The sequence below is a fragment of the Saccopteryx leptura genome, chromosome 3 (assembly GCF_036850995.1).
Source record: "Saccopteryx leptura isolate mSacLep1 chromosome 3, mSacLep1_pri_phased_curated, whole genome shotgun sequence".
NCBI classification, from domain to species: Eukaryota; Metazoa; Chordata; class Mammalia; order Chiroptera; family Emballonuridae; genus Saccopteryx; species Saccopteryx leptura.
The window spans coordinates 26231214-26258658 of NC_089505.1; the positions used below are offsets into that span (position 1 = coordinate 26231214).

A 27445-nucleotide genomic window follows, 5' to 3' on the forward strand; every position below is an offset into this window, starting at 1 on the left:
GTTCAGGACGAGGGACGTATTAGTATTTGTTACCTGGAATGGTGGCAGAAACTAAAAATATTAATTCATTCAAGAAAAGCACAGGTAAACAATTTAATGATTAGTTCATAATTGCTTATTGAGGTAAAGTGGTCTTTCTTCTTATTCTTTTTTTTTTTTTTTTGAGAAATTTTGGTCTTTTTGAGAAATAATGACCTTTTCTGGAATTAATGAATCCAAATAATGGGAAATGACTTCTCTCTACCAACTGGGTAGTCATAATTTTGGCTCCCATGACTTTCAGCCCTAATGTTATGCCTGTAAGTATGTTACCCTGTATGGCTAAAGGACTTTGCACATGTAGTTAAGGTTACTACTCAGTGGCTTTAATAATGGGATTAGCCTGGATTATCTAGACGGGTTTTATACAATTACACAAGCTTTAAGAGCTGAGCTTTCTCCTAGCTTATGGTGAAGTGGAAGTCAGAGAGATTCTAAGTGTGAGAAGGATTCATTGCTGGCTTGAAGATGGAGGGAGGGAGCCCCTAGGAAACTTAAGAAGAACTGAATTCTGCCTGAATCCAACCTGAATCAGCTTGGAAGCAAATCTCCCTCCACAGCCTCCAGAGAAGAGCCCAGGCCAGCCAACACCGTGAGTGAGGTCTGTGGGACACTAAGCAGAGAACCCAGCCCAGCCTTCTGGCCTTTGGGCTGTGTAACTGGGAGATGTTAAAGAGGTATTGTTTTAAGATGCTAAAGTCATGGTAGTTTGTTACAATAGCAGTAGAAAACTGCTGCATGAATACAACAAAACAAAAATGGGATTGGGATACAGGATTCGGATTTGGGAATCTTTCTCTTAGGAAGACTTAATTTCCAGTGGACCTTAATATTGAATGCACTGTGTCTGACAAACACTAAAATTGAATGACCTTTCCAACAGCTGTAAGGGGTCTTTATTTCTGACTGTTACATGATCTTTCCCTGACCTCTGGAACATCATAGTTGACCCAAGACCTGCCCGAGTATGTCACTGACTTGAAAGGCTCCAGTGGAAAAATCAACCAAAGGATCGTAACATTATTATATGCTGACTTTGTGCAGGAAAGGTTAACAATAATAAATTGGAGGAATGAAGGTTGTTTTTGGTAGTGGAATAGCAAAGGTTCATTCTTGCTCTTTCCAAGTAATGTGTAAAAATAGGACAGTTGAGATGCTGGCTTCATTTTAGCACTGTTTTTCTAATGTTGCCTTTATGAGAGCCACTCTCTTTGTCAAAGGCCCCCTCAAACCCCAAATGCTCGAATGTACTAATCTTTTGTTAATGGGAAGAGAGGAATTGCTTTTGACATCACTTAAGAAGTACTGTGCTCTCCTATTGCAATTCTGAAAGCCATTCATTTTAGTTGTGATGTACAGGACAAGCACAGACTTCAGTCTGAGCTATGTTTTGCCAGTGTGGTGAATTTGTCCATATCAAATATGAAAACATTTGCCTTTGTATCAAAATAGAGAACAGTTGTCTCTGCATAGGATGATTGATAACAGCAGAGTCAGAAATGAACAGCGTTGATAACGTATTAATCACGCACCTTTATGGAAATTGACTACTGCCTACATCTTCCTAGAGGACAAATCACAAATTCTATATTTTTTTCAAAATACAAAATAATGAGGTTGTAGATAACTCCTTGAATGACTGACTAGTCAAAGAATGGAAATTAGAAAAACAAGCTGCCGACTTGATAGACCATCACTGCCATCCAAGTTTAAAAACTTGACACACTCTTATTTTTTTCCTTGCTGCTTTGGTTATTTTATATGTGTAATGAATTTGAGATACAATCCTTACTTTGGAAATGGAGAGTTTTATTTGCTCCACTGCACACTCATGTCATTATTCAGACATTGTCTACATTCTCTTGCTTTTCTTAGCCTGTCTTACTTCTTTGTCTCAGCATATTTACTTTATTCAAGAGAAACATTGACTTAGCACGAGCAAACTTACCGCACAGTGGTGTTTTGAAGGCCAGGCTGGCTCCTCAGTTCTCACGTCCCTTTTCTTTCTTCCTTGATCCTGACACCTGGTGTGATTGTTCATTCAGATCTGCTTTGTTGTTGATTTTTTCCCCCTTCTAAATGTGTTCTCATCCCTTCCTTCTGAATGGAAAAACTGGCCCTTTTTCTACATTTTACCACTCTACCTGACTTCTCTATTACGACAGTTATTCTCTGGGTATTAATATATTTTTAGCCATGGCCAGTTGGCTCAGTGGTAAAGTGTCAGTCCAGCATGTGGATGTCCTGGGTTCGATTCCTGGTCAGAGCACACAGGAGAAGCGCCCATCTGCTTCTCCACCCCTCCCTCTCTTGCTTCTCTCTCTCTCTCTCTCTCTCTCTCTCTCTTTTTTCCTTCGGCAGCCATGGCTTGATTAGAGTGAGTTGGTCTCTGGCACTAAGGATGGCTCCAAGGCCTCTGCCTCAGGTGCTAAAAAAAAACAGTGGCTCTGGTTGCAACAAAGCAAGGGCCTCAGATGAGCAGAGCATCGCCCTCTAGTGGGCTTGCCAGGTGGATCCCGGTTGGGGCACATGTGGGAGTCTATCTCTGCCTCCCCTGCTCTCACTGAATAAAAAAAATATATATATATATATTTAGAAGCAACGCAAGAAACAAAATCTTGATATTTTAGGTTTATCATATAATCATCTGAAATTATATTTACTTAAAAGCCTTATAATTATGCCATATAACTTGCTTTCTCTTCACACTCTTCTCATGTGAGTGTGATATATACTATTTACTAGTTCCCAGAGAATTATAAAATATGAATTGGAAAATGGCCTATGTACATCAAGAGGAATAGAAGAAAAGTAACTAAGGAGGAGTGTTTGGCTTCCAGTTCACTGGCTTTTGTGTGGGGCTTTCAAATCACTGATGATTTGGACTCTGCCCGTGGAACTTGGTGACAATGAGATAAGTCACTTAACTTCCCTGGGTCTCAGCTGTTTCATCTTGAAAACACCTAACTTACACGGTATTCATGCACTTTTAGTGGGATAATGCATGCAAATCTTGGCCGGAACCCGGCTAGACCTGATAACTGGTAACTGCCAATTTTCTCCCTGTCATCTGTGTGTGTTGAACACTCCACAGGCTCTGTACATCTAACTGGTCTTTGTCATACTGCAGCGTCAAAACGGACCTTTTCACTCTGAGTTTTCAGTTTCCTAAGTGGATTGGTAAGGGTTGTAGTAGGTACCCACTTCTTCCTACTGCTCCTATATGAATGTGTCACTCAGTGTGTGGACGCTGGTGGCCCCGCGTCACTCTGACTTGCCCTTTATCCTGAGCTATAAATTCATTGGCTATTCACAGATATAAACGAGGGGATTTGTTTTCATGGTGCCACAAGCCTGATAAGCCTTATTACTATTTTGTCACTTCAGATTAAGATTTCAAAAAGAAAAGAAACTTTTTTTTGACACTTCTTTGTCTCTCTATTTCAATGTCGCAGACTGCTGTCTGTGTGCAAAATCAGAATGGTCCGTCTCAGTGTCTATCTGGTTTTGGTAACCATTTTTTTTTTATCCTCTGTACTTAATTTCAATTTCCAAAATATGTGTTTACAAAAGAAATCCTTATCTATACAAAATCCAGGGCAGCGTCATAGTGCTGGTTCGACCTCAGACGTCAATAGAACAAAGAGGTGGAGACGAAGAGAGATGACATGATTTGTGTGCTGCTCCTACAGCTGGCTCAGTTTACTCTCTTGTTTAAACACTGCAAAGCAAAGACAAGCTAATGATATACATAGGACAGGATGTATTACCGTTTGGCATATTCAAGTGCAAAGAAGCAAGGATAGGTTCTGGGAGGATTTCAAAAATGTACCAAGTGTGACACACATTTTATGGATACTATCAAGATGGGTTTTATTCAACTTAAGACCATATATTGGGTAATTTTAAACTTCATTAATTTGTATGGTAGCTCAGAAATAGAAGTAAAAGAGGATATTTAAGTACAAAAGCAGAATCTTGAGAAAGTAGTGATGCAAAGAAAGTTAAATTTCAAAACTGATGGATGTAGCCAAAACTGCATGCAGAGGAAAATTAGTAAACTTACACATTTTTATTTTTAAACACCAGCAACAACAAAAAATAGAAATCAAGCTCTGAACTCAAGAAATGTATAGGGAACATAGTTACCCACTGGAATGTGTTCCATATATTACAGATGTCCTGGGTAAATAACAGAAGAGAGGGCAAGGTAGTGGCATATATAAGAAGAAAGAGAGCTGCGGGCTGTATATGGCGAAATATGGCATTTTAACATTACCAATTGGGAACCCAGGTGAACATCTTAAGTTTATGTTAATCTTGGGATCATTTTGAGCAACTATTTTTAAATCTTTTTTTTTGTTTGTTTTTTGTTTTTGTTTGTTTTAACAGAGACAGAAAGTCAGAGAGAGGGATAGTTAGGGACAGACAGACAGGAACAGAGAGAGATGAGAAGCATCAACCATCAGTTTTTTGCTGCGACACCTTAGTTGTTAATTGATTGCTTTCTCTTCTGTGCCTTGACCATGGACCTCAGCAGACCGAGTAACCCAGGGGTCGGGAACCTATGGCTCGCGAGCCAGATGTGGCTCTTTTGATGGCTGCATCTGGCTCGCAGACAAATCTTTAATAAAAAAAATAATGTTAAAAATATAAAACATTCCATGTATTATAATCCATTCATTTCCTACCACTCATGTTCATGGTTGCAGGTAGCTGGAGCCAATCACAGCTGTTCTCTGGGACAACACCAAATTTTTATTGGATAATGCTTAAGGTACACAAGTTGTTGTATGGCTGTCACGGAATTACATTTTAAAATATGTGGTGTTCATGGCTCTCTCAGCCAAAAAAGGTTCTCAACCCCTGGAGTAACCCCTTGCTCAAGCCAGCGACCTTGGGTCCAAGCTGGTGAGCTTTGCTCAAACCAGATGAGCCCATGCTCAAGCTGGCAACCTCGGGGTCTCAAGCCTAGGTCCTTCGCATCCCAGTCCGACGCTCTATCCACTGCGCCACCACCTGGTCAGGCCAAATCTTTTTTTTTCTTAAAGACTTTCATAACAGATCCTAAAATATTTCTCCCTAAGGTATTTCTCCCTTAGGTTGCCCTTAAGAGTCCCCTGCATTTCCTCATGTAACAGCCCAGATAACCTCAACTTTTATTTTATTTTTTATTGTGCAACAAAAGTATAGCTATGGTTTGTGTCTTCTAGCTTTGGGTGCATTAAGTCAGTGATTTTCAACCTTTTTTGAGCCGCAGCACATTTTTTACATTTACAAAATTCTGGAGCACAAACCACCTACCAGAATGACACAAAATGACACTCTAACACAGTACATATTATACATATAGTTAATAATATAGTTTCTGAATGTATTTATACTCACTTAGTGTGAAACCTGGGCCTGTTTCGATGAACACAAAAGGGATATCCTGGCAGGAATGGTAGAAAGACACACACGAAGCTCTTCCTCAACAGTTCTGTCTCTCTCTGTTTTTAGTTTTTATCGCAGTCAAGCTTGAGAAGCTCAGCTCACATAGATATGTGGTTGAAAACGGGAGCAATGTCAAAATAGCTTTGTTGGCCAGAATGGGGAACTCCTTGGCAACAGATAACCAAAAACTGTCCAAAGGAAGATCAGCAAACTTTAGCTTTAAAGTTAGGTAACATTGTGATGCATTGTATATCACCCTCTGAGGGGGCCTCTTTTAAAAAGGAAAAGGTCAAATATCTATATACACCATCAGGATAGACATAACCAGTTGAGGCTGAGGCTTCATCTAGTGGTGGCAACATTTACCTCCAGTCCTGACCAGGATTAGAAATTGGGACCATGGGGAGGAGTAGCAGCTTCAACTACTCGCAGCGGCCACACAATGACAAGTGCACGGCAGCCCGAGTGGGGACCTTCCTGGGTGTGGATGAGAGGCGGCCTACTATTGGTTCATCACTAGTGGTCGGGATGAATCCTAGAAGGTGATTGGTCAGTGAGCGTTCCCTGTGCCTCCACTCTTCCTGTTGCTGATAGCTGGAGGGATTGTGAGGGGAATGTTTATGTTCTGATGGAGGCGGCTGGCGGCGGGCCGGATAAATAGCCTCCGCCGGCCGTATCCGGCACTAGGGCCGTAGTTTGGGGACCCGTGTTTAATTTCCCCACGGCACACCTGACCATGTCTCACGGCACACTAGTGTGCCGTGCACACTGGTTGAAAAACACTGCATTAAGGAGGGAGTGTATAGAACTGAATTCTTGCTGTTACTGACAGACCAGAAGCATTCTGTATTTTATCTATCATATCACATAATTTTGTACCCAAAATAGAACTTAGAACTCAACTAGTGCAAGTCTGTCGTTACAAATGTGGAAAAAAGACAAGGCGCAGAGACAGTAAGGTTGCAGGTCTCACAGCAAGGTGAGGACGAGAAATTGCAGCCTTCGGCCAGTGGCTTCTCTGTCTCCACCTTGGTTTGTAGCCAGCCTCGATACTGTCTGCACCAATCCTTTGGAGACCCTTTCGAACAATTTTTTTTTTGCTTTTATTACACAAAACTTTGGCAAACATGACTTCCATCATTCAGATGATTTTTCAAGATAAAAACTAAATTTTTAGTTTATTTCTTATATGTAAGAATGACCCTGGATAATTTTTATATCTTTAATTATTTTAAAATTCTGTTTTTTACTTAAATGCCAATTTACTATGAAAGAAAACATTTAAATCACTCTACTACTCTTTTCTCTTTGGAAAACTTTTTGACAGTTATCTACTAAAGCTATAAATATCCTCATACCCTATGAGCCAGCAAATTTCCCTTCTAGGGATATGTCCATCACAAGGTATAAATCATATGGCCCAGCAATCCTTCCACTGGGTATCTACCCCCAAAACTCAAAACATTGGTACATAAAGACACATGCACCCCCATGTTCATCATGGCATTATTCACAGTGGCCAAGGCATGGAGACAACCAGAGTGTTTCTTGATAAAAGATTGGATAAAGATGTGGTGCATATGTACAATGGAATACTATTCAGCCATAAGAAATGATGACATAGTGACATTTACAACAACATAGATGGACTTTGAGAACATTATATTGAGTGAAATAAGTAAGTCAGAAAAAACTAAGAACTATGTGATTCCATACATAGGTGGGATATAAAACTGAGACTCATGAACACAGATAAAAGTGAAGTGGTTACCAGGGGAAGGGGATGTGGGGGAGGGGAAAGGGGAGAGGCGGATAGAGGTGGTAAGGGTGTAAAGAGGGACAAATGTAAGGTGACAGAAAATAATTTGACTTTGGTTGGGTAATGGGTATACTACATAATCAATGGTTCAAAGGCTATAGAAATGTTTACCTGAAACCCATGTACTCTTATTTGTTGATCAATGTCACCGTTTTAAAGTTAACTTTCTAAATAAATTTTTTTTAAAAGGTATCAATCTGTTTGCCAACTAGCATGCATGAGAATGTTCATAGCTGCACTATTTAGAAAGGCCACAAATTAGAAAAAAGTTCACAAATATCCATTAAGAATGCAGTGGAGGCCCTGGCCGGTTGGCTCAGTGGTAGAGCGTCGGCCTGGTGTGCAGGAGTCCCCGGTTCGATTCCCGGCCAGGGCACACAGGAGAAGCGCCCATCTGCTTCTCCACCCCTCCCCCTCTCCTTCCTCTCTGTCTCTCTCTTCCCCTCCCGCAGCCAAGGCTCCATTGGAGCAAAGATGGCCCGGGCGCTGGGGATGGCTCCTTGGCCTCTGCCCCAGGCGCTAGAGTGGCTCTGGTTGCAACAGAGCGACACCCCGGATGGTCAGGGCATTGCCCCCTGGTGGGCGTACCAGGTGGATCCTGGTCGGGCGCATGCGGGAGTCTGTCTGACTGCCTCCCCGTTTCCAGCTTCAGGGAAAAAAAAAAAAGAATGCAGTGGATTACAGTACAGCAATAACAAACAAACTACTGCCACATGCAACCATGTCGGTGCCCGTCACAAACATCATCGTTCAGTAATGTTGAGTGACATAAGCCAAACACAGAACAGCAGGAGTCCAGTCATAAAATTCACAACCAGGCATAACTGTTCTCCGGTGATTGTGGTGGGGTATTGATCATCTTCGGAGTTGGGGACATGCAGGGAGCTCTGGGCACTGGTAACCATCTCTATCTTCATCTGGACGTGGGCTCCATGATGTCCTCTCTGGCATTTCATTGAGCTGCACACTTACAGTGTGTGCACTTTTCTGGACCCAGTAAGAAGGGTACTTAAATCCAGGCTTGCTTTTAACTTTCGGTTCTCTTGCTTTGGGTATGTGGGGCTCAGCTCTCCGTCTGTTAGCTCAGTGCTCAGTCCTGCCGTAGCTATTCCCAGAATTCCTATGGACCGGTGAGTAGTTAGGAAGAAGCCTCCAGCCTCCCAGACCTGGTTTGAATTCACACCCTACCACTTGGCAGGCTCACATAGCCTGTGAAATTTACTTCATACCGAGTCTCCATTTCCTCAACTTGAAAAACGAGCATAATTACAGCTCCATACACCTCAGGGCTGCGATATGAGTTAAATGAGAGATAGTGGACGTGAAATGCTCAGTTCACAGTAAAGACTATTAACTTCTAGCCGTTATTTTCACTTTGTTTCCCTAAAGATGACTCGGTGCTTATAAAATACAAAGCAGGCTTGCCACTTGGCACCAGGCTGGACCTACAGCATAGATGCGGGTTTGGGTTTCCTGTTTCAAGTCCTCAGAGAAGTTTGCATATTCTCAGTTACTCATCTGTTCCAGGACTTCATATTCATGATAACTCCGTATCAGTAAACTAGTCAAGAGTTCCCCTCTCAGTCTTTTTATCTTAAAGCATTCTCATTAATCCATTGCCTCTCCCATCCCCCCTCCCCTCAGTCAATTTTTTCTTCATAAATACAAATAAATAAGTGCTGGGTGAGCTGCAAGACTTTGTGGGCCTGACTGTCTGTAATGTCCTTGGTGAACCCAATGAGTGATTCTTCTCAGGAATGTTCTGGAACCTGAGCCCAGCCATTGTTTGTGGTGGGAAGATGATGATTGCAGAAGTTGTAAAGAGAGATTCTGAAAGGGTGAAGATGGGCGGTCAGGGGCCCTCTTTTTGATTAATGAAACTCATTAATTTAGGAAACAATTTCCAGCCTTTCTGCCTGAAGATTATTGTTATTCATCGACCCAGATGGTTGAATCTCCTTTTGTAATGTGAATCTGAAACAAGGCTTTTCGGTGACCCGTGCGCTCAGAAACAAATTAAGAGAGCTTTGAAGAGAAACAAACCAAAAGTTTTCTTGATAAAGGAAGTTATAATGACCTATTTCAGTTTTCAAAATATTTCTTTTTGGCCTCACATATCCTTCGGTGCCCACCCATTTTTCTGTTTATCTTCAGGGCAAAGCTTACTAATCAAGCAGATGGTCTCCATCCGATCTCTCATCTCCCCACTGCCCTCCCCTCTCTCTCCATCTCTGAGCCTGGCTCTCTGGTCCCCCATGGACATTCCCCTCAGGGATACTGGCCGCGTCCGTCTTTGCCTCAGTTTATTACCCTGCTCAGGGGAGTTGCCCACTACTTCCTGCCCGCGCCCCCAAATAGTTTCCTTTCGCAGATTCCAAGACAACTTCATGGGCCACTTACCGGCTCCCTCAAGGGCTCTTCTGACCTGGAGCCTTCAGGTTCAGTCATCTGTTGTCTTCTCTCCCTGAAGACTCTCATTCCGGGGTTTGAAGTACCTTCAATATGCTCATTTCCGAGTTTTATTCAGTCTCCAGCTCTGGCCTCGTCTGGACTTCAGACCCACGTGCAGCTACCCCGTGTGAGCTTTTCACTTGCGCCCTAACAGACAGCCCCACCCCCACCCCCCGTCCAGCCCTCCTCCAGGGTTCCCCATCTCAATAAATGAGATCACCAGCCTCCATCCAGGCCCTTTAAGCAAAATACTGGAGTTATCTTTGATGCCTCCCTTTCATCCTGTCTCTCATCTAATCTGTCTCCAGAATAGGTCTTGAATCTGCCCGTTTCCATTTCTCGCCACTAATTCAAGCCCCCATCACTTCATGCCAAGTTCATGAGAATAGCTTCCTACTGCTACCTGCCCCTACGCACTGTGTCCTTCACTCAGCTATCAAAGGGATCTGGCTGAAAGCTCACGTATTTGTTACAAAAAGTTGAGGAAATGGCTAACTTTTCACTGAAGCTCTGTCATAGAGATTCTAGCTTGTGTTGTTTTTTTTGTTTGTTTGTTTTTAAAGAACAGAGCGTTTCAGCAATATAAATGTAAAGCAAAGACTTGGTAACCAACACTATCTGAATCCCGCAATGGCGAGAATAGGAAATGTGCCAGTGTAAGTATTCTGGATCTTTCTCCAGCGCTGCTGCTAGGAACCCCTCGCTGTGTGTGGAGGCGTGTCCTTTCTGAAGTACAGGGAAAACGAGGACCAGACGACAGCCTGCAGACGCTGTGCTCGTTTTCAGAGGTTAAGAAGTTTTCTCTTGCTCCCCTGCTGGTATTTGGATGGGGTCCATGTGTCACGGACAATAGAAAAAAGCATCTTGTATAAATGTCATATTAACCTTGCAAAATTAAATTATTTATGTATCAAGATGCCAGCAAATTATTTTCTTCACCCAAGAGAGGATAGTGCTCTGATTTAAAAAAATAATAATGAGGAACATTAATATTTCATGCTTTTATTATGATAGCTGGATGTTTATAAAGAAATAAATACTTTCAAGTAATGAGATACTTAGAAATGCCATTTGCTTGCCATTTGTTTCTTGATAAAACTTTGTTAAGGTCTTCACAGTACAAAAGAAAAACTGGATAGCAGAACAATTTTTTTGAAGATTCACTTTTTATTAAATCATTACCATAAATTATACTTTGAAAAACTACTTGAAGATACTAATATACACTTTGTAAAGCATTTTTTTTTCCTGCTTCCTGCAAATAAGGTTTGTTTGTGCAGTTGTAATTATATTTTCTCAGTAGAGGCTATTATTACCTATGGAGTGTTTGATTTTTCGGTGGCATTTTAGAATTTTTTTAAGTATTGGAGTTACTATGTCATTGCTTAGATAATTTACTGTCTTCTCTGTGAGAACATGGAGAATTAAGGCCAAACAAACTTTTCTAGGTTTTTTCTTCAATTTTAATTATATGAAATAATTGGGAAAATAAGTTTATTGAATCTGTTCTTTTAATTAATAATGTCAGATCAGAGTATTCTGGTTTCTTGAAAATAATTTCCGTGAAACTTACCTCTACTGCCATTATTTTTTTATATGTATAATGTGATTTTGAGTATGTCTTAAAAAAAGTGCTATAAATTTTTTAGTTCTCAAGAAGCAGAGTCCATGGAAAGAAACCACTCCTGTACTTTGTTGAGTTGATACGCTTTAGTGTAGATGACAGGTTGAATATTACTTGGTGAATTCTTGTGGGCTTCTGATGCAATTTGAATAAAATAATTCTCTTTCTCAGCTCTTGATTCAGGAAGCTCAGATATTTCTGGATTTGAATCAAAACAGATAAGAGGCTACAAATCCCAGTTGATTTTGGACCATATTAGTGATTGTTCTTTCTGAAGAACTTGGCCATAAATCCTGTAGCGAGTTCTGCCATTAGTTTCCTGAACTCCTTGTCTGGCCTGACTTCCTCTCCTTTTGTGTTAGCTAAGCTAATGCATTCATTTCTCAGACTCCCTTGCAGCTAGATCGCAAGTGTGTGCCCTAGATTCTGTTAACCAGAACCACTCATTGAATTTGGATGCCAAAGTGAGGAATCTTAGTAGCTTATCAGTTGTTGGTATCTACTGCTAAGCCAGGCAGCACTGGTCTCTTGTTCTACTGGCATTGGCTTGTATGGACAGTTGGCATCCAGACTTGCACTTGATTGGTGCTGACCAGCAGGTGGCAGCAGCAGCAGTGTTTGACTATCAACTCTGGCTGTGTGGCGGTACGCATACTCTGGCGCTGCTGGAGATTCTGAAAGCTCCTTAATATGCCTTAATAAATCTAAGCTCCTTACTATGCCTTAATAAATCAAAGCTCCTTACTATGCCTTAGTAAATCTTTTTTGCTTAATAATATAATGAGTAGATTTTGTTGTTTGCATCTGAGTATTCTGGTATTTTTTAATAAGGTATTGGTTGTCTTGTTTCAATTATCTGATGTTCTTTGCCTAAATACTGAGAGCAATTAGATGTTCTTGTGTGTTCTTTATCAGAATTTATGCATTATTTCAGAATCATATGTCATTAAGATTGAGGAAAAGCCAGCATTTAAAAATAAATACAGAGAATGTGTTATTTTTTTATTTATGGACTTTGATTGTGACTATACAATTTACACAAACCCCACTCTTAGAAAAAATCAGTCGGTCAAATTAGGATATAACCAGAAACTAAAATGTTTGCTTAAAATTGCCCAACAATATGAAATTGAAAGAGAGCCTGTTGAGGCTAATCTGAATCAATAGGTGACTCAGTAGGTGACTGTGTCCTGCCCCCTGGACAGCTGGTATTCTGCCTGAAATGACGTATTTATTGAGACAAGTGTTAAGATACGGCCCCAGGGTAGGCATGGGGGGTAACTGTGAACATAAGGAGGACAGACTGTTTGCCTTCGTTCAGTTTTTCTTTTTATTTTATTTATTCATTTTTAGAGGGGGGAGAGAGAGGGAGAGAGAGAGAGAGAGAGAGAAAGAGAGACAGAGAGAGAAGGGGGGAGGAGCAGGAAGCATCAACTCCCATATGTGCCTTGACCAGGCAAGCCCAGGGTTTCAAACCGGCGACCTCAGCATTTCCAGGTCTACGCTTTATCCACTGCGCCACCACAGGTCAGGCTCGTTCAGTTTTTCAACGTTAGTTTACCGTGGATTTATAGAATCTGCCTACTTGTTTAATTCAGTTTTCCTCTGTCTCTATAAGATTTTTCCAAAACAGATCACTATCTCATATGAAAACTGTTCATGTTTAACCATTCCTAGCTGATGAGGTCTACTCCTTTAGACTTGATAAGCAAGGTTCCTCACAACTGGTCCTGAAGTGCTTTTCCAGCCCCGTCTCCAACTGCCACCCCCGCGAGCCCCCCTCTGTCATCCCATTGCGACGACCGACGGTCTCAGGCAGGTTCAGTCAGTGGGATAAGCAGAAGAGGATTGCACGCAGGTGGACGGGACTTACAGGGTCACTGGAAAAGCTTGGGAAGTAGGCCCAAGCTGAACTCCGAGGTGTGACCGAGAACACCCCCTCAGAACTGGCTCATCAGAGGACCTGTTATCTCTACTGCAGTCAGAAAGCTGGCTCCCAGTTTTCGACTCCAAAACCATGCTGCCTCAGATGCCTTCCTTCCCTGCAAAATGAAACCCACCTACCCTGCCTGTCACCCCCACAAAGGTAGGGACTGGACCCTGAGACTTCAGTTTTCACTCCTGCTGAAATGCCTCAGCGGTTAGACTTGTCAGCAGCAATAGCAAAAACAGCAGGAGTGTTGTAGACTCAAGTCCTGGGCCAAGCTCACCAGGTGCACCAACTTGCAAAGCAGGAAGCCCAGGTGTAAGGGAGTCTGGGAAATGTGGTTTGCAGCGCACAGCCACCCACACACGCGCAGTGCACTCTGCGAGGCTGTGGGAGGCTGTGAGAGGCAAGATGAGCCATCCGTTATGCACGCACGTTACTCAGTTTCATTCCCGGCACACAGATGACGCATTCTCTTCTGTATGCCTTGGCTCTTGCTCTTTTATCTAGTTGGAATGTGTTTCATATCCTCCATCTAGCAAACCCTTACTCGCCTATCAGGGTCCAGCTCACGTGTCACCTCCTTCCTCATGTTTTCCTGATAATTATTTTCTTCCAGTCCCTGTTAGAGAGTACCCTCTATTTTAGAATATGTCTTACTACCATTAAATTGGATCTGTCTTCTTCCATCCAACGGAATTCCTTACAAAACAAGTAATTGATTATTTATTCATTCATTCATTTTGTCATTCAGTTAACAAGTTTACTGGCATCTCCAAAGCCAGTAAAGGCCAGGTTCTTGTTGTCCTCAGGGATCAAAGGTCCTACCTAGTACCGGGAGGCAGATAAGCACTATTATGGGCTGGGTAAGCCACAAAGGGGTGGATAGCTTACTCTGCTGGGAGAGGGCATGGGAAATGCAACGGTCAAAGAAGGCCTTCTAAGGGGAAGAGAAGGTTGTCTTCACCTCAGTGTCTCCAGTGCTAGAGCAGGGCTTGGTGAGTCTAGTGTCTTTAATGAACAAGTCAATGCTGGAAATAAATGATTTTTTGAAAGGAACTATGTCTCTAGTTAAAAGCTCTCTACTGGTACTGTGATACTTTTAACATTAGTGTTTAATACTATAGAACAAAGCTAAATTCTCTAGAGCACATTTTGTTTAACCCGTTTCTTTTCTTCCTGTAATTCATCCCTTTAATAAAATAATATTAATTGCATGCTTACTGCGTATCAGATCCGGTGCTCCGTCTCCACAGCCTGTGAATCCAGTGTTTCTAGTGGAAGATACCGTCACAAAACAAATAACTACACAAACACAAGTGGTAGTCTCTGAAAGAAGAGGACAGGTCTTGATGAGAGGAAAGGGAGGTGTAAGTAGTAGAGGGACAGGAAAGGTTTGCTTGCCTGGAGAAATGGCCATTCATTCGAGACCCAAAGGATGATGGGAGGAGAGCAGGGTAAAGGTAATCTACAGGTTCTCTTGTCTTCCCCCCCTTTTTATATAACAACTAAGAGGTTTTTCTTTTTAACTTTTACTTCTCCCTTTGTCAGCTCCTGTAATTGTTTGATTCCCAGTATGCCTCATATTTAAGAAAATAAATTCAATTTCAACATACAAGGAAGTGCCTTTTCTTTTTTTAACATTCATGAGGTGGAAACAGCCATTTTCTGTGTGGAAATTTTTGCTTAGTATTTGCAAGCTATTAAGGAAACTTTCCATAGAGGTGAGGCGATTATGGCACTATAGGACAAATGCTTTTACATTCTCTGGTCTCCCTCCTTCACCCATTTCATAAAGGTGGGTGATAATCCCTTTTCTTTGAATGTGCCTATGACTGTTACACGTCCTCACATTGTATCAGATTACAGAGCAGCTCACTTTGCGGGGCCCCAAGATTGGCACTGTGCAAAGTCAACTGCATGGATCTGGCTCTGGCTGTCCAGGAGCTTACAAAAATATCAGGGAGGCTGCCCGTGTGTGAACTACACGGAACATTAAGCCAAACAATTTTTTAAAAGGATTTAAATTAACCTAAGACTGGATAATTAGTGCTAGAGCATGAATAGATTGAGGGTATGTACATTGTATTAGGAATGCAGGAAGAAAAATAAATTTCTTGTGGAGAATGGCGGCAACTTGAGGGAACCGCCATCTAGACAGTGCCGGCTGCGGGGAATTAGCTGATCCTCCTTTGATCCCTGTGGGAACCTTCTGAAACCGGCCTCTCGCCATTTGCATGGACCTGAGAAGAATTTGCAGGCCACTGCTGAAAGCACTTCCCCGCCCCAAGACTTCCAAAGGACCCTCTTTGCCACTGGGATGTTTTTAGGACATTCTACACATTTTAGTTCTCTCTGAATGAAGCATTCACATTGCCATTCAACATGTCTAGTTTGGGGTGCATTCTAAGTCAAATTATACAAGAAGCTGTTTGTGGCATTCAGCAGCTGCAGAGAAAAGAGGCTATTGGGAGGAGGGGAGTGAGTGGTGGTGTTAAACACAATTGGAGTGAAGCTAAAAGTTCAGAATATAGAGTTATCGTTGTTGGTGGGTAGTTGTGATTGTACTGACAAGAGGAAGAGGGAGGTTACTGAATGAGGAAGTGAATTTTCCCATTTCAACATGGGATGTCCTGCTGGATTGAGCTCTCCATAGATGCTCTTGGATTTATTTTGATGATGAATGTAATATATCATCTGGAGTCTGTGACTGATTCCTCTGTCCAGTGGGGTGCCATTGGTGAGTATTTCTCTTAAGAAAACAGTTGTAATAATCAAGTCCTGGTCAGATTAAAGCTGATTGTACATGAACATAAGACAAGTATGGAAAAGTAGAGCTCTTTCTGGACTGCCCTTGATACCCTTAATGTAGACTTAATTAAATACAGTTTGCTAGTAAGAATTGATTGAGGCAGCTTCATTTGAACTTGTTTTGTCATGTAATGATTTATATGGATTGCCAGTAACGAAGAGATTAGTGCTTCAGATTAGGTGATAAAAATGTATCTAGCTGACTCTTGTAAGAGTTGCTATAAAATTTGAGAGAGGTTTAAGAAAATTATATTATATTATATGAACCTATCGATTTTATTTTTCTCCCCAAATATCTTACTTTTCTTTTTATTCTGTCTCCGGAAACATTGATTGCCTATGTCTTCCTTGTTGGTCAAATTCCTGTAGTGGATTCTTCCTTCCCCCTTCCCCTTTTCTGTTTAGTGGAAAAAGCAACAATTTAACAAATTATGAAATAGTCACACCTCTCTTTACCATCCCAAGCTTCATATTTTTGGCAGAATGTTAAAACTATTGTCAGGTGCATGAAGAAGTCTGCTGACCTCAGTCCTTCCATATATATATATAATTTATTTATTTATTTATTTATTTATTTATTTATTTATTTATTTATTTTTACTAAGATGTAAGGAATTCCGTTATTTTTTTCTGGTTTCATGACGCACACACGGGGAAGAGCTAAGCATACTGTTTTTACACAGCCATCGGCAGCCGCTACCTAGGATTAGCATTGTCGTTCTGATTACCATTTGCCCTTTCTCAGGTTCTGTGAGCCTAATTACGTGGGCTCCGCCATCTCCGTGCCCCCTGCCCTCCCAGCTGAGCCCTGATTGTGTTACCTTCGAGTTCCAGGGAGTGCCAGCAGCCATGGGGGCACCTCTGCCCGGTCAGTTCAGAAATCTACACTGTGAAGTGCTTGCTTTAGAAATGCTAGGTTTCTAGAATTTAGAGACACTGAACAATATGTCTCCATACAATAATTGTTTTTTTATTCCTGTTGCTCTCGTTTCTTGTTTACTTACTAGAAATCCTCTTATCTTTCTGAACTGAAAAAGAAAAGTCATTGAAAGAATATGAGGGACTGAGTTTATAGGAAGGTTTTATCAGTTTCAAAAGTCTTCAACTGCGTGACGTTAATGGAGGGCCTGTCCTCTCCAGACTAATTCGGAATAACATTGTCTACCAAGCTGACCTTCCTTTGCTTCTGCTGCGACCCCTCCGGAGGCGTAATGATGGAGCCTTCACAGCACTCCTGCTTATTCATAAGGAGCCCTGGGCTCTCGGCTGCAAGAATGCGGCCGCTGTCTATTCAGTAGTTTAAGACCGTGTAAAAACACTTTTTTTGGAAAAAAACAAGAACAAAACACTAACCAGTTAAATATTATCCTCGCCCAGACCAACCTTTGCCATTACTAGAAAACCAAATACAGTTGGAGACATTTAACTACAAGTATTGCTGTCAGTTCCTCAGCAGGCCCAAGCAGTCTATCTTAATTTCTCTAATGATCATTTTGCATGTGAACCAGCTGGCTTCTTAACAAAAGCAAGGGCTGGCACCAGTTTATTAATTGTAGCATTCATGTTAGCCATATGTGAAACAATATAAGACATCGCAGGGAAGAGAGACAAGGAAAACCGAACAGTTCATGAGCTTGTTCTACAGCTTACAAAATAATTAGCTCAAATGATCTCCCCCCCCAAGTCTTTGTACTCATCGATCATTAATTGGAAAGAATTTAGGTGATAATAAATCTGGTTCCCCTCTGGTCATTTAAATAAAGCATTTTTCATGTTCACGGACAGTATGGTTTCTGAATCATCTTCTGTGCAAATGAAAACACTCCCCTTTGGATTTCTCTGAAAGATTTTATTTACCTTTTGGTTGTAAATTGATAGAGACCTCCTTTTTCTTAGCCTAGTTATTCAAATACATATAGGGACCTCCTTATTGGTTCAGAAATGTCTTATATAACTCGGGGGTGCTTCCTTAATCTGAGGTGGATTGCAGGTACTAGTTTATGAATATTCATAAGTTTTCCTGCCCCTCTGGAGACAGCAGTAGGAAATCCTTCTGAACACCAGTGTTTCATTGAATGTGCAGCATCCTCCTGTAGGTGGCGCCCTTCTACTTGATTTGGTCAATTTTACCTAGTAATCTAGATTAGAAAATGTCCTTTGATGTCAACTTTTTTTTTCTAAGTAAAACATTCTCCTCCAGTATGGATTGCTTGTAGGTTTTGTAACACAATCAATCAGGTAGATTTTAATATTGTCCAATTTAAAAAGTACAAGAGAGTCCAGAATATAAAGCACTTGAGCTAATCACATGACTCTCTTAAATTAGATTTCTAAAATCATCATATTATACTTTGGCTTTTCATTCCACAATGAGATCTTTTTCCCCTCTCCCTGAAGATTTTAAAAGAAAGATTGCATTAATTTCCTTTTTCTTTTCAAATTTTATGATTCTCTTTAAATTAGTTTTATTATAAAAGGATATGATTATGTTAAATAGCACAAAATATATTTTATTTTTCAAGTGAATGAAAATTATTCTCTCCTGCATGATGTGCTTGACTCTTAATATGCATTAGAAAATGTGATTTGAGTGACAGTTGAATTGGGAAAGGTAAAGTGAGTTAACTTTACAATTTAACTAATTGGTACGTAGTTCTACTCATATACCTTATTTCTCTCCTGAAACAAGCCTTTGTGTGCCTGATATAGGCTAAGTGGGATGAAGTAGCTGAATCAGTCCTACTTAGTGGATGGATTAGGGCTATCCAACACACCATGAAGAATAGCAGGTTCAAGTATAAGAGGCTTACAGTTAATGAAATTCATTCTCTTTCTGCAAAGCAGATATAGATTCACTTTTGAGGAAGTTGTCCTTGAAGTGAAGTGACATATAGTTTTTGAAATAAAGAGTTACTGCAGCTCTGTCAAGGAATGCTTCTAAAGGAAGATTATCATTTGAAAAATGAATAGGGGCCAGCCAAGTGAATGTCAGGGATCAAGTGCAAAGGCAGGAACGAATGTGGGCAGTTGGAATCCTGCCCCACCCACCCTCTCCCCCAGCAGAGGAAGAGGCAGCATCATGTACTGAAAACTTGAGCACAAGATCAAATTAGCTCAGATGCTGGGTAACTGTGTGATCTCCTGCAAGCCACTTATTTGTGAAATGCAAGGAGTGGATGTGGTAATCCTTGGCAACCTTTTCAGTTCTAACTCTCTAGGAACCTATGGAATCTCTCCCTTTTCAATTTGTCCTTACTGAAACCCTACCCACCATTATTTCCACGCTCGGGGCCCATTTTCACAGAGCCCCCCCTTCCTGCCCGACCTGCGTCCGTCAGCTCCGGACGGTCTCTGGAATGTCACTGCCCTGCGTTGGCCACAGTGCATCTCTGTCCCTGTTGCACGATGGAACTTTGAATGCTCTGTCAGCAGGGCTCCTTTTGTGTTTTCCCCTTTTGATTGGGGTTTCTTTTTTTCATAGCATGTTTTCTGTCTGCCTTCGGCTTTCATTTGTTCAACGTTTGTCACATGAGTATTGTGATTTGACTAGTCACAGGGGTAGCAGACATTTTGAAATTGACCGAACAGATGGTAGCAATGGTTTTAGATTAAATTATTAACTAGGACCCACAGCAGAAGCCTTTAGCTTCAACACATGCAGAGTTAAGGGTGCGCCTGAGTGTCAGAATTAACTGGCACAGTGGGTGTCGGATCAGGTTCCTTCTAAAGAATTGATACATTATCATGTCTTCAGGTTCTCCTTTCTGCCCCTGCCCACTCCCCCCTCCAGCCATTGGTCTGGTTTTCAATATGCCATATGATCGTCATTAAAGATTAATTCAGAAGCAAAAGAAAGATCATTGTACCAATGAACTTCTAGATTATTGGAGATTTTCAATGAACTTCTGTAAAATGGCATGAGTCATGGGACAGTTAAAATAGCTCTTCATGAGCATGTGTTGCCAGACATGTTTCATTCTGGGGGCAGTATTTTTACAGCATTACTTTTAAACGTGTGTATGTGTGTGTGTGTGCGTGCATGTGTTTAAACCTCACTGTGCAATTGTGAAAAGTATAAGATGACACCTATATATTCAAATGTCCCCACTTGTCTAAAAAGGCCTTTCTTTATAGTTGATTTATCCAAAACTAGTATCCTATTCACAATCATGCATCTGGTTGTGATATCCTAACTCTCTTTTAATCTGGCACATTCTTCTTACTATTATTTCATTATTATTTAACTGACTTACTGGAGAGGCCAGATCAGCAAAGTGTTTCACTTTTAGTTTGATTGTTTTTATTTTGTCCTCCACCTCTTGTATTTTGTGTAAACTGGAAAATTTTAAGTTATCAAAAATGTTTACCTTGGATTTACCATAAGTAATATTTATGCTTGGTATTTTGTTGTCACGGGCACGTGATACCGGTTGTCCATTAGTGTCTACTGAATTAAGGAGATGGCAGGCTGGTCCTTCCATGGCGACACTGATATTCATTCCTCTTAGGCTTCAATTATCTATACGTTTATCTATTACGAAAGCATTAGTGTGAATGTCTATTAAGTAGATTATGTAGCTAATTTTAGAACTGTCTAAAATTTCTTACTACGAAGTATGTACATTTTATTTCATAGGCCCAGGGGCTTATATTGCATACTTTCTGCTATGATATGTCCCAAAGCTCCAATGAATCTGAAAAGCCCAGGAAATAATGGGTGTGACTGTGGATTTAAAAATTGTATTTTAGCTATGGGGAGGGGGGCAAGGGAGATGTTGAGGGGAATGTGGGGGAGGGGGGATGCAATCGGGGCGACACTAGAATCTGTAAACAATAAATTAAAATCAACAAAAAATTGTATTTCAGGTATTTTCATTCATAAAGATAATACTGAGTACACCTAAATTAACTTAGTCGTGTACAGCCTTCTGTTTCAGCTGATAAGCTTGATTTTAAACTAGCCTAACACAAACAGTCAGTAAAAGCGCTGTTCGTGGGTAAGGTTGGACTGAGAAATTTTCTATTTTTGAGGTTAAAATTCATTTGAGAAGTGCTTAAAATGATCATTTAGTACATAACCCTAAACAGAAAAGAACTCCATTTCATCTGATTTTTCTTTCTCTTTCCTCCCTTCCAACTTAGAAGACCGCAGTGATCTTTACTGATTATATATTCCATTTTCAATTGATCTAGGATTCTATTTTGTGTAGTTCAAAATGTTTATGTATATATATTAATATGCTTTGTTTCTGCCTATAACTCCATGTACAGTATTTGAAAATGTTTGTTTTTAGTAAAGACTGTTCAGCAGAGAGTGTGAAGGTTTTTGGATTCAGAATGAAGACTCGTAATACCCTAGCAGCATTTGGTGCACCTAGGAAGGCCTGGGGTCTTGTGTAAGTGGGCTTGGGGCAGTGGGGGCTGGAGGGGTATGGACCCCTATCTGTGAGTCCCGGGAGCCTTCGACAGCTCCGCTCTTAAGAAACTTTTAGGTTTAAACGTGTAATCTTTTGTCTCTAATAAAAACAATGAGTATATTTTAAGGTTGTTTTACAGACGAAATCTGAATAGTAACAGAGCCCTTTATTAAATAGCTAGGGTTTTACTTTGTAGACTATTATACCTTGAGGAAATAATGGTTCCTGAAACAGGACAAACGGTTCAATGCCGGCTGATAAGGCCCAGGGAGTGGTGGACAAATAACCCTACATGGGAACCTGACCCCTTTGCCTTCGGCCCGGACTGCTGAGCCGGTTCCCCAGTTCCTCTCCCTGCTCCCGTCAAGCCCGTGTAGTGTGCTAGTGTGCGTAGCATGCAGCCCTAGTGGGCCTTTTGTTTGTTTTTGATGCAACATTGGCCGTACAGCTTTCCTTCTTAAACTCCTTTGGTGACTTCCTAGCACGCCAACGACAGTCCCCCCTCTCGTCAAGCGGTGCCCTCCAGGCTCTGGCCCAGCTTCTCTCTCTACCTCCCCACACACCCTCCGATGAGCTCCCCAGGAAGCCATTGAGGACCTCCACCTCCGTGGGTCCTGTGACTGTGCTGTACCTAAGAGCCCCCTCTCTCTGTTCCCTAACGGCTGTTTGCTTTCTAAATGAGGTGTGTGCCCTTTGCCGTCTTTCCTGTGTGAGCATGGCCTTATCTCCCCTGATGCTTATTCATTATTTTATTGTGTTTATCTGTTTGGGCGTGTCATCCCCGCTGGACTGTGGACCTTTCCCAAGGTCAGTGATCATGTTGGGTTTACTTTTAACCCAGACATCTAACACCAGCCAGCTAATAAGTGCTCACTGTCAAACTTCTGAACGGTTGGACAGAAATGTGTAGTTAACTGTCCAAATTTTTAGAACATGTATTACTTTGCAAAATATTCCTATACCTCTTTGGTGATGTGTTGTGCACTTACTCTTGGGAAGTAATCAGGTAACTGTAGAAATAATCAAACGATTCCTAAAAGAAGAAAAAACACTTAAAATTTGGTTAGAAATGAGATTTCATTTCAGTGAAAGATTAAGCAGAAATGTTGGGACTTTATAAATATAGATGCCAATATTTATACAGGTAGTGGTGAAAGAATTTCCAAGGCCTGCACCAGGCTCAGCCACCAATATTATCCAGGTGATGCCAGAGCATATTTTTCTTTGTTGTATTTGACAACATTTTTAGAGAACAGTGATTTGTGTAAAGCCAGCAGTTACGGCCAAGGCTACCATCACAGCCGCCCGGCCCATGCAGTTTCGCATTGGATTCGGACAGTCGGTAAAGAAACAGTGGAGCCAAAAACTGGTGGGCCATAACCTTTAATCCTACCTTGCACCCGGCGGGCAAGTAAAAATACACACTGGGCTCCAAAACCCAGTCACACTCAGTGCTCACAAAGCCACTGACTTATCCGAGTTTCCTAGAATCAAAGGTTTCTAGCTCACCAACCTTATTCTCCTCAGTTCCCCATTTCCTTCCTTATCCCAGATACAAACTCTACACAAACTGGCATCTCACTCAGCACTCCGCCATCTTGGCTGCTTCTCCTGGCCTCCTCCACGTGGCCTCCTTTAGCTGCTGGCTCTACTCTCTCTGCTCTCTCATGCTAACCTCAGGAACCAAGAGCCAGTCCCGTTCTGCCTCCCTTTTATAATGTAGAAATCCAAACCCTTAACCCAATATACATAATAGGGAAGTCTCTAATACAAAGTCACTTCTCTGAGGCATGATAGGATTGTACCACCTCACACCAAAAAGGGTGGGACAGGCTTAATCCCAAAACCAAGCCTCAGGCTACAACAATTCTCAACACACATTAATATCACCTGGGCAATGGCCTCACGTGGGCAGCGCCTATTTTTAACAAAGTGAGCATAATACATTTTATCTGCCCAACAATTTGCTTTCAATATTTTTTATTATTTATGTGTTCTAACAAGGACTTTTATGTAAGGCATAGTAACGTGGATGTACTAACTAAAGAAATCTTTTCAAAACTTGGTGCTAATGAAAGCGAGCAGGACACCCAGATTCTCACCTTAGCTGAAGATGCTAGTGTTCTTATTTTTAACTGGAGATTACATGTACCTGTCTGGGTCATTGAGACATTGACTGTAGCCCGAATAGAAATGAGAACGTTCTTGATAAACAGCTAGGGTTTTGGGGGAAAGCAGGTTGGTTTAAATTGGACATTCAGTTTGAGATAATGTGGGTCAGGTTGGCAGTATGGAGCTGGAAGACAGCGAGACAGTCGGTGGGGATGGAGGTTGAGCGGGGTGTTCGAAGGGTGTTTTAACCCACGGGTCGGCAGTCTTTTTTCTGGAAAGGTCCAGATAGTCCCTCTTTTTGGCTTTGCAGGCCAGGCAGTCTTTGTCACGGCAACTCAGCCCCATTTTGCATGCGGTCTGGGGCTGCCCTGCATGATGGGTAACTTTATTGGTGGCCGCTGAAATTTGAATTTCATCTAATTTTCACATGTCATGAATTACTCTTTTACACACACACACCCCATTTATAAATAAATAGGCCAGCGGGATTTGGCCCAAGGGCCGTAATTTGCTGACTCCTCCTTACACCAGCAAAACTATTACAGTTTCAAGGTGTAATAAGTTCACAGCATAGGACAGAGGTTTAAGGACTGACTCTTTGAAGTTGGTAAGCATTTGTCAGAATCCAGAGAAGCAGCCATGTAGGAGAGGACCTACAGCTGACCCGCCGATTAGGGGTGCTGAGCCCCTGTTGTCGAAAATCCAGAAACCTGTATATGGCTTTTGACTCCCCTCAAACTTGACTACTTACTAATAGCCTGTTGCCTAGAAGCCTTACCAATAATAGAAACTGTTGTTAAAAACACATATTTTTGGCCTTGGCCAGTTGGCTCAGCGGTAGAGTGTCAGCCGGCGTGTGGAAGTCCCGGGTTTGATTTCCAGCCAGGGCACACAGGGGAAGCGCCCATCTACTTCTTCACCCTTCCTCCTCTCCTTCCTCTCTGTCTCTCTCTTCCCCTCCCACAGCCAAGGCTCCATTGGAGCAAAGTTGGCCCGGGTGCTGAGGATAGCTCTGTGGCCTCTGCCTCAGGCGCTGGAATGGCTCCTGCCACAACAGAGCAACGCCCCGGATGGGCAGAGCATTGCCCCCTAGTGGGCATGCCGGTGGATCTCGGTCGGGTGCATGCGGGAGTCTGTCTGACTGCCTCCCCGTCTCCAACTTCAGAAAAATACAAAATACAAACAAACAAAAAACACATATTTTTATGTTACATATGTTATATACTGCATTCTTCCAATAAAGTCAGCTACAAAAAAGAAAATGTTATTAAAATCAAAAGGAAGAGAAAATACATTTTCAATATATTTTTTAATTTTTTATTTTTTTAATTTATTTTTTACAGAGACAGTGAGTCAGAGAGAGGGATAGACAGGGACAGACAGACGAGAACGGAGAGAGATGAGAAGCATCAATCATTAGTTTTTCATTGCGTGTTGCAACACCTTAATTGTTCATTGATTGCTTTCTCATATGTGCCTTGACCGCGGGCCTTCAGCAGACCGAGTAACCCCTTGCTGGAGCCAGTGACCTTGGGTTCAAGCTGGTGAGCTTTTTGATCAAACCAGATGAGCCCGCGCTCAAGCTGGTGACCTCGGGGTCTCAAACTTGGGTCCTCAGCATCCCAGTCCGACGCTCTATCCACTGCGCCACCACCTGGTCAGGCCATTTTCAGTATTTTTAAAAGTCTGCATGTAGGTGGACGTGCGCAGTTTCAGGCGTGTTGTTCGGGTCACCGTAGGACGCTGCAGTGTCACAGCGCGAGTCATGGGCTGGCAGCGTGTGTGATGGCAAAGAGAACTAGGAAGAGGAGGGGAGAGGAAAAGACCATCCGTATTGGTTAGAAGTTCACTGGCGACCACTGTGAATTCTCTTTTTCTTTTTAATAATTAGAATTTTAGGCTGTAGGAAAAAAGATATGTGTCTAAAGAGTGGAAGTGACAGGTTTAGAACTGTCATTCATGGAGTTGGCAGTTCACCTGGGAGACAAGAGGAAGGAGAGCTGAGGTCTGGAGTGGACTGCCCACCCGTGGAAGCACGACACACCTTTATGAAGCTTAATGCCACTTAGCTGCCTCTTAAAGAGGGAATTAATCTAACAACTGATATATGCGTACTATTTACCAGGTACAGTTCTGAGGACTTTAGCAATAATCACTAAAGTCTCCTAATAACCTTATAGATCAGGGGTCCCCAAACTACGGCCCGCGGGCCGCATGCGGCCCCCTGAGGCCATTTATCCGGCCCCCACCGCACTTCCAGAAGGAGCACTTCTTTCATTGGTGGTCAGTGAGAGGAGGATAGTTCCCATTGAAATACTGGTCAGTTTGTTGATTTAAATTTACTTGTTCTGCCCTGGCCGGTTGGCTCAGCGGTAGAACATTGGCCTAGCGTGCGGAGGACCTGGGTTCGATTCCCGGCCAGGGCACACAGGAGAAGCGCACATTTGCTTCTCCACCCCTCCGCCGCGCCTTCCTCTCTGTCTCTCTCTTCCCCTCCCGCAGCCAAGGCTCCATTGGAGCAAAGATGGCCCAGGCGCTGGGGATGGCTCTGTGGCCTCTGCCCCAGGCGCTAGAGTGGCTCTGGTTGCAACATGGCGATGCCCAGGATGGGCAGAGCATCGCCCCCTGGTGGGCAGAGCGTCGCCCTTGGTGGGCGTGCCGGGTGGATCCCGGTCGGGCGCATGCGGGAGTCTGTCTGACTGTCTCTCCCTGTTTCCAGCTTCAGAAAAATGCAAAAAAAATAAAAAATAAAAATAAATAAATAAATTTACTTGTTCTTTATTTTAAATATTGTATTTGTTCCTGTTTTGTTTTTTTACTTTAAAATAAGATATGTGCAGTGTGCATAGGGATTTGTTCATAGTTTTTTTTATAGTCTGGCCCTCCAACAGTCTGAGGGACAGTGAACTGGCCCCCTGTGTAAAAAGTTTGGGGACCCCTGTTATAGATAGTGGTGTTTATCCCCATTTCACAGATGAGAAAACCGAGGGATGGAGAGGGCACTTTTCTGTACAGTAAGCGTCCTGCGTCCTGAGTGGGGTGACTGTGGAGCTGCCTGCCCACCTGTGCTGTGCTGACACATTTTCCACGTTTGGAAATTAGAACTTCGCTGTTGCTCTTGTTACAGGGCTAACATCGGAATAGGAAGTACCGTGGATTTCTGTGTTTTCTGCTGAATGTATAAATTGAGCAATTAAAAATTACTAGTCATTTCCATAAAAACAAAACTCTGACATCCAGGCAGTGCAAATTATAAGATGAAAGCACTTCCCAGTTCTCATGCCTCTTTGCAGGATATGAAGGATGATGAAATTATAGGGGAAATTTTTATGTATAATGAACGCACTCTCGCAAACCCAATGCAGTATGTAACGGCAGAAACCATAATTCACTGGGTTGCTGCCTGAAGGTGTGGACTGAGGGGGTTACGAGGTGGCTGGGAGTAACCACGGAGGGCGAGGTGCCTGGGATGCTGGCAGGGAAGCCCATGTTCCAGCCCTGGACTCACCCCTGACCGCTGTGGAACCAGAGAGTGGCGTTATCTTGACACGGCGTGGCCATTTGAAACCGAGCTCAACACTTGGAGTGAGGAAGGAAAGTGCTCCCTGCGTGACTTGTACTACTGTCTATTTTCTGTCTAGTCCTGGCGCACTGGGAAGATCTCTACCCCATTAACAGGTCTCCTTCTTTCAAATACAGCAGGTGGGACTCACAGTCCAGATTTTTGTCTTACTGTCATTGCCTCCTGAAACTTTTACCCAGATTGCACCTTTTCCCTGAGCTCTATCCTGACTCCTGTTGAATACTGC

At 42.2% G+C, this 27445-nt stretch overlaps 1 protein-coding gene across 6 annotated transcripts in view; it reads left to right on the top strand.

Moving 5' to 3' along the window:
* The window catches only part of NHSL1 (NHS like 1), a 232670-nt gene that overhangs the window by 144467 nt on the left and 60758 nt on the right, over positions 1–27445 (top strand). The window contains exon 1 of one of the 6 annotated variants that reach the window (XM_066373130.1): positions 15961–16036. The exons of the other annotated variants lie outside the window; for them this stretch is intronic. Coding sequence (XP_066229227.1) covers positions 15973–16036 — 64 coding nt within the window. The 5' untranslated portion in view covers positions 15961–15972. Of the gene's footprint in view, positions 1–15960; positions 16037–27445 lie in introns of those variants that run through there. 6 annotated transcript variants of the gene reach the window in all.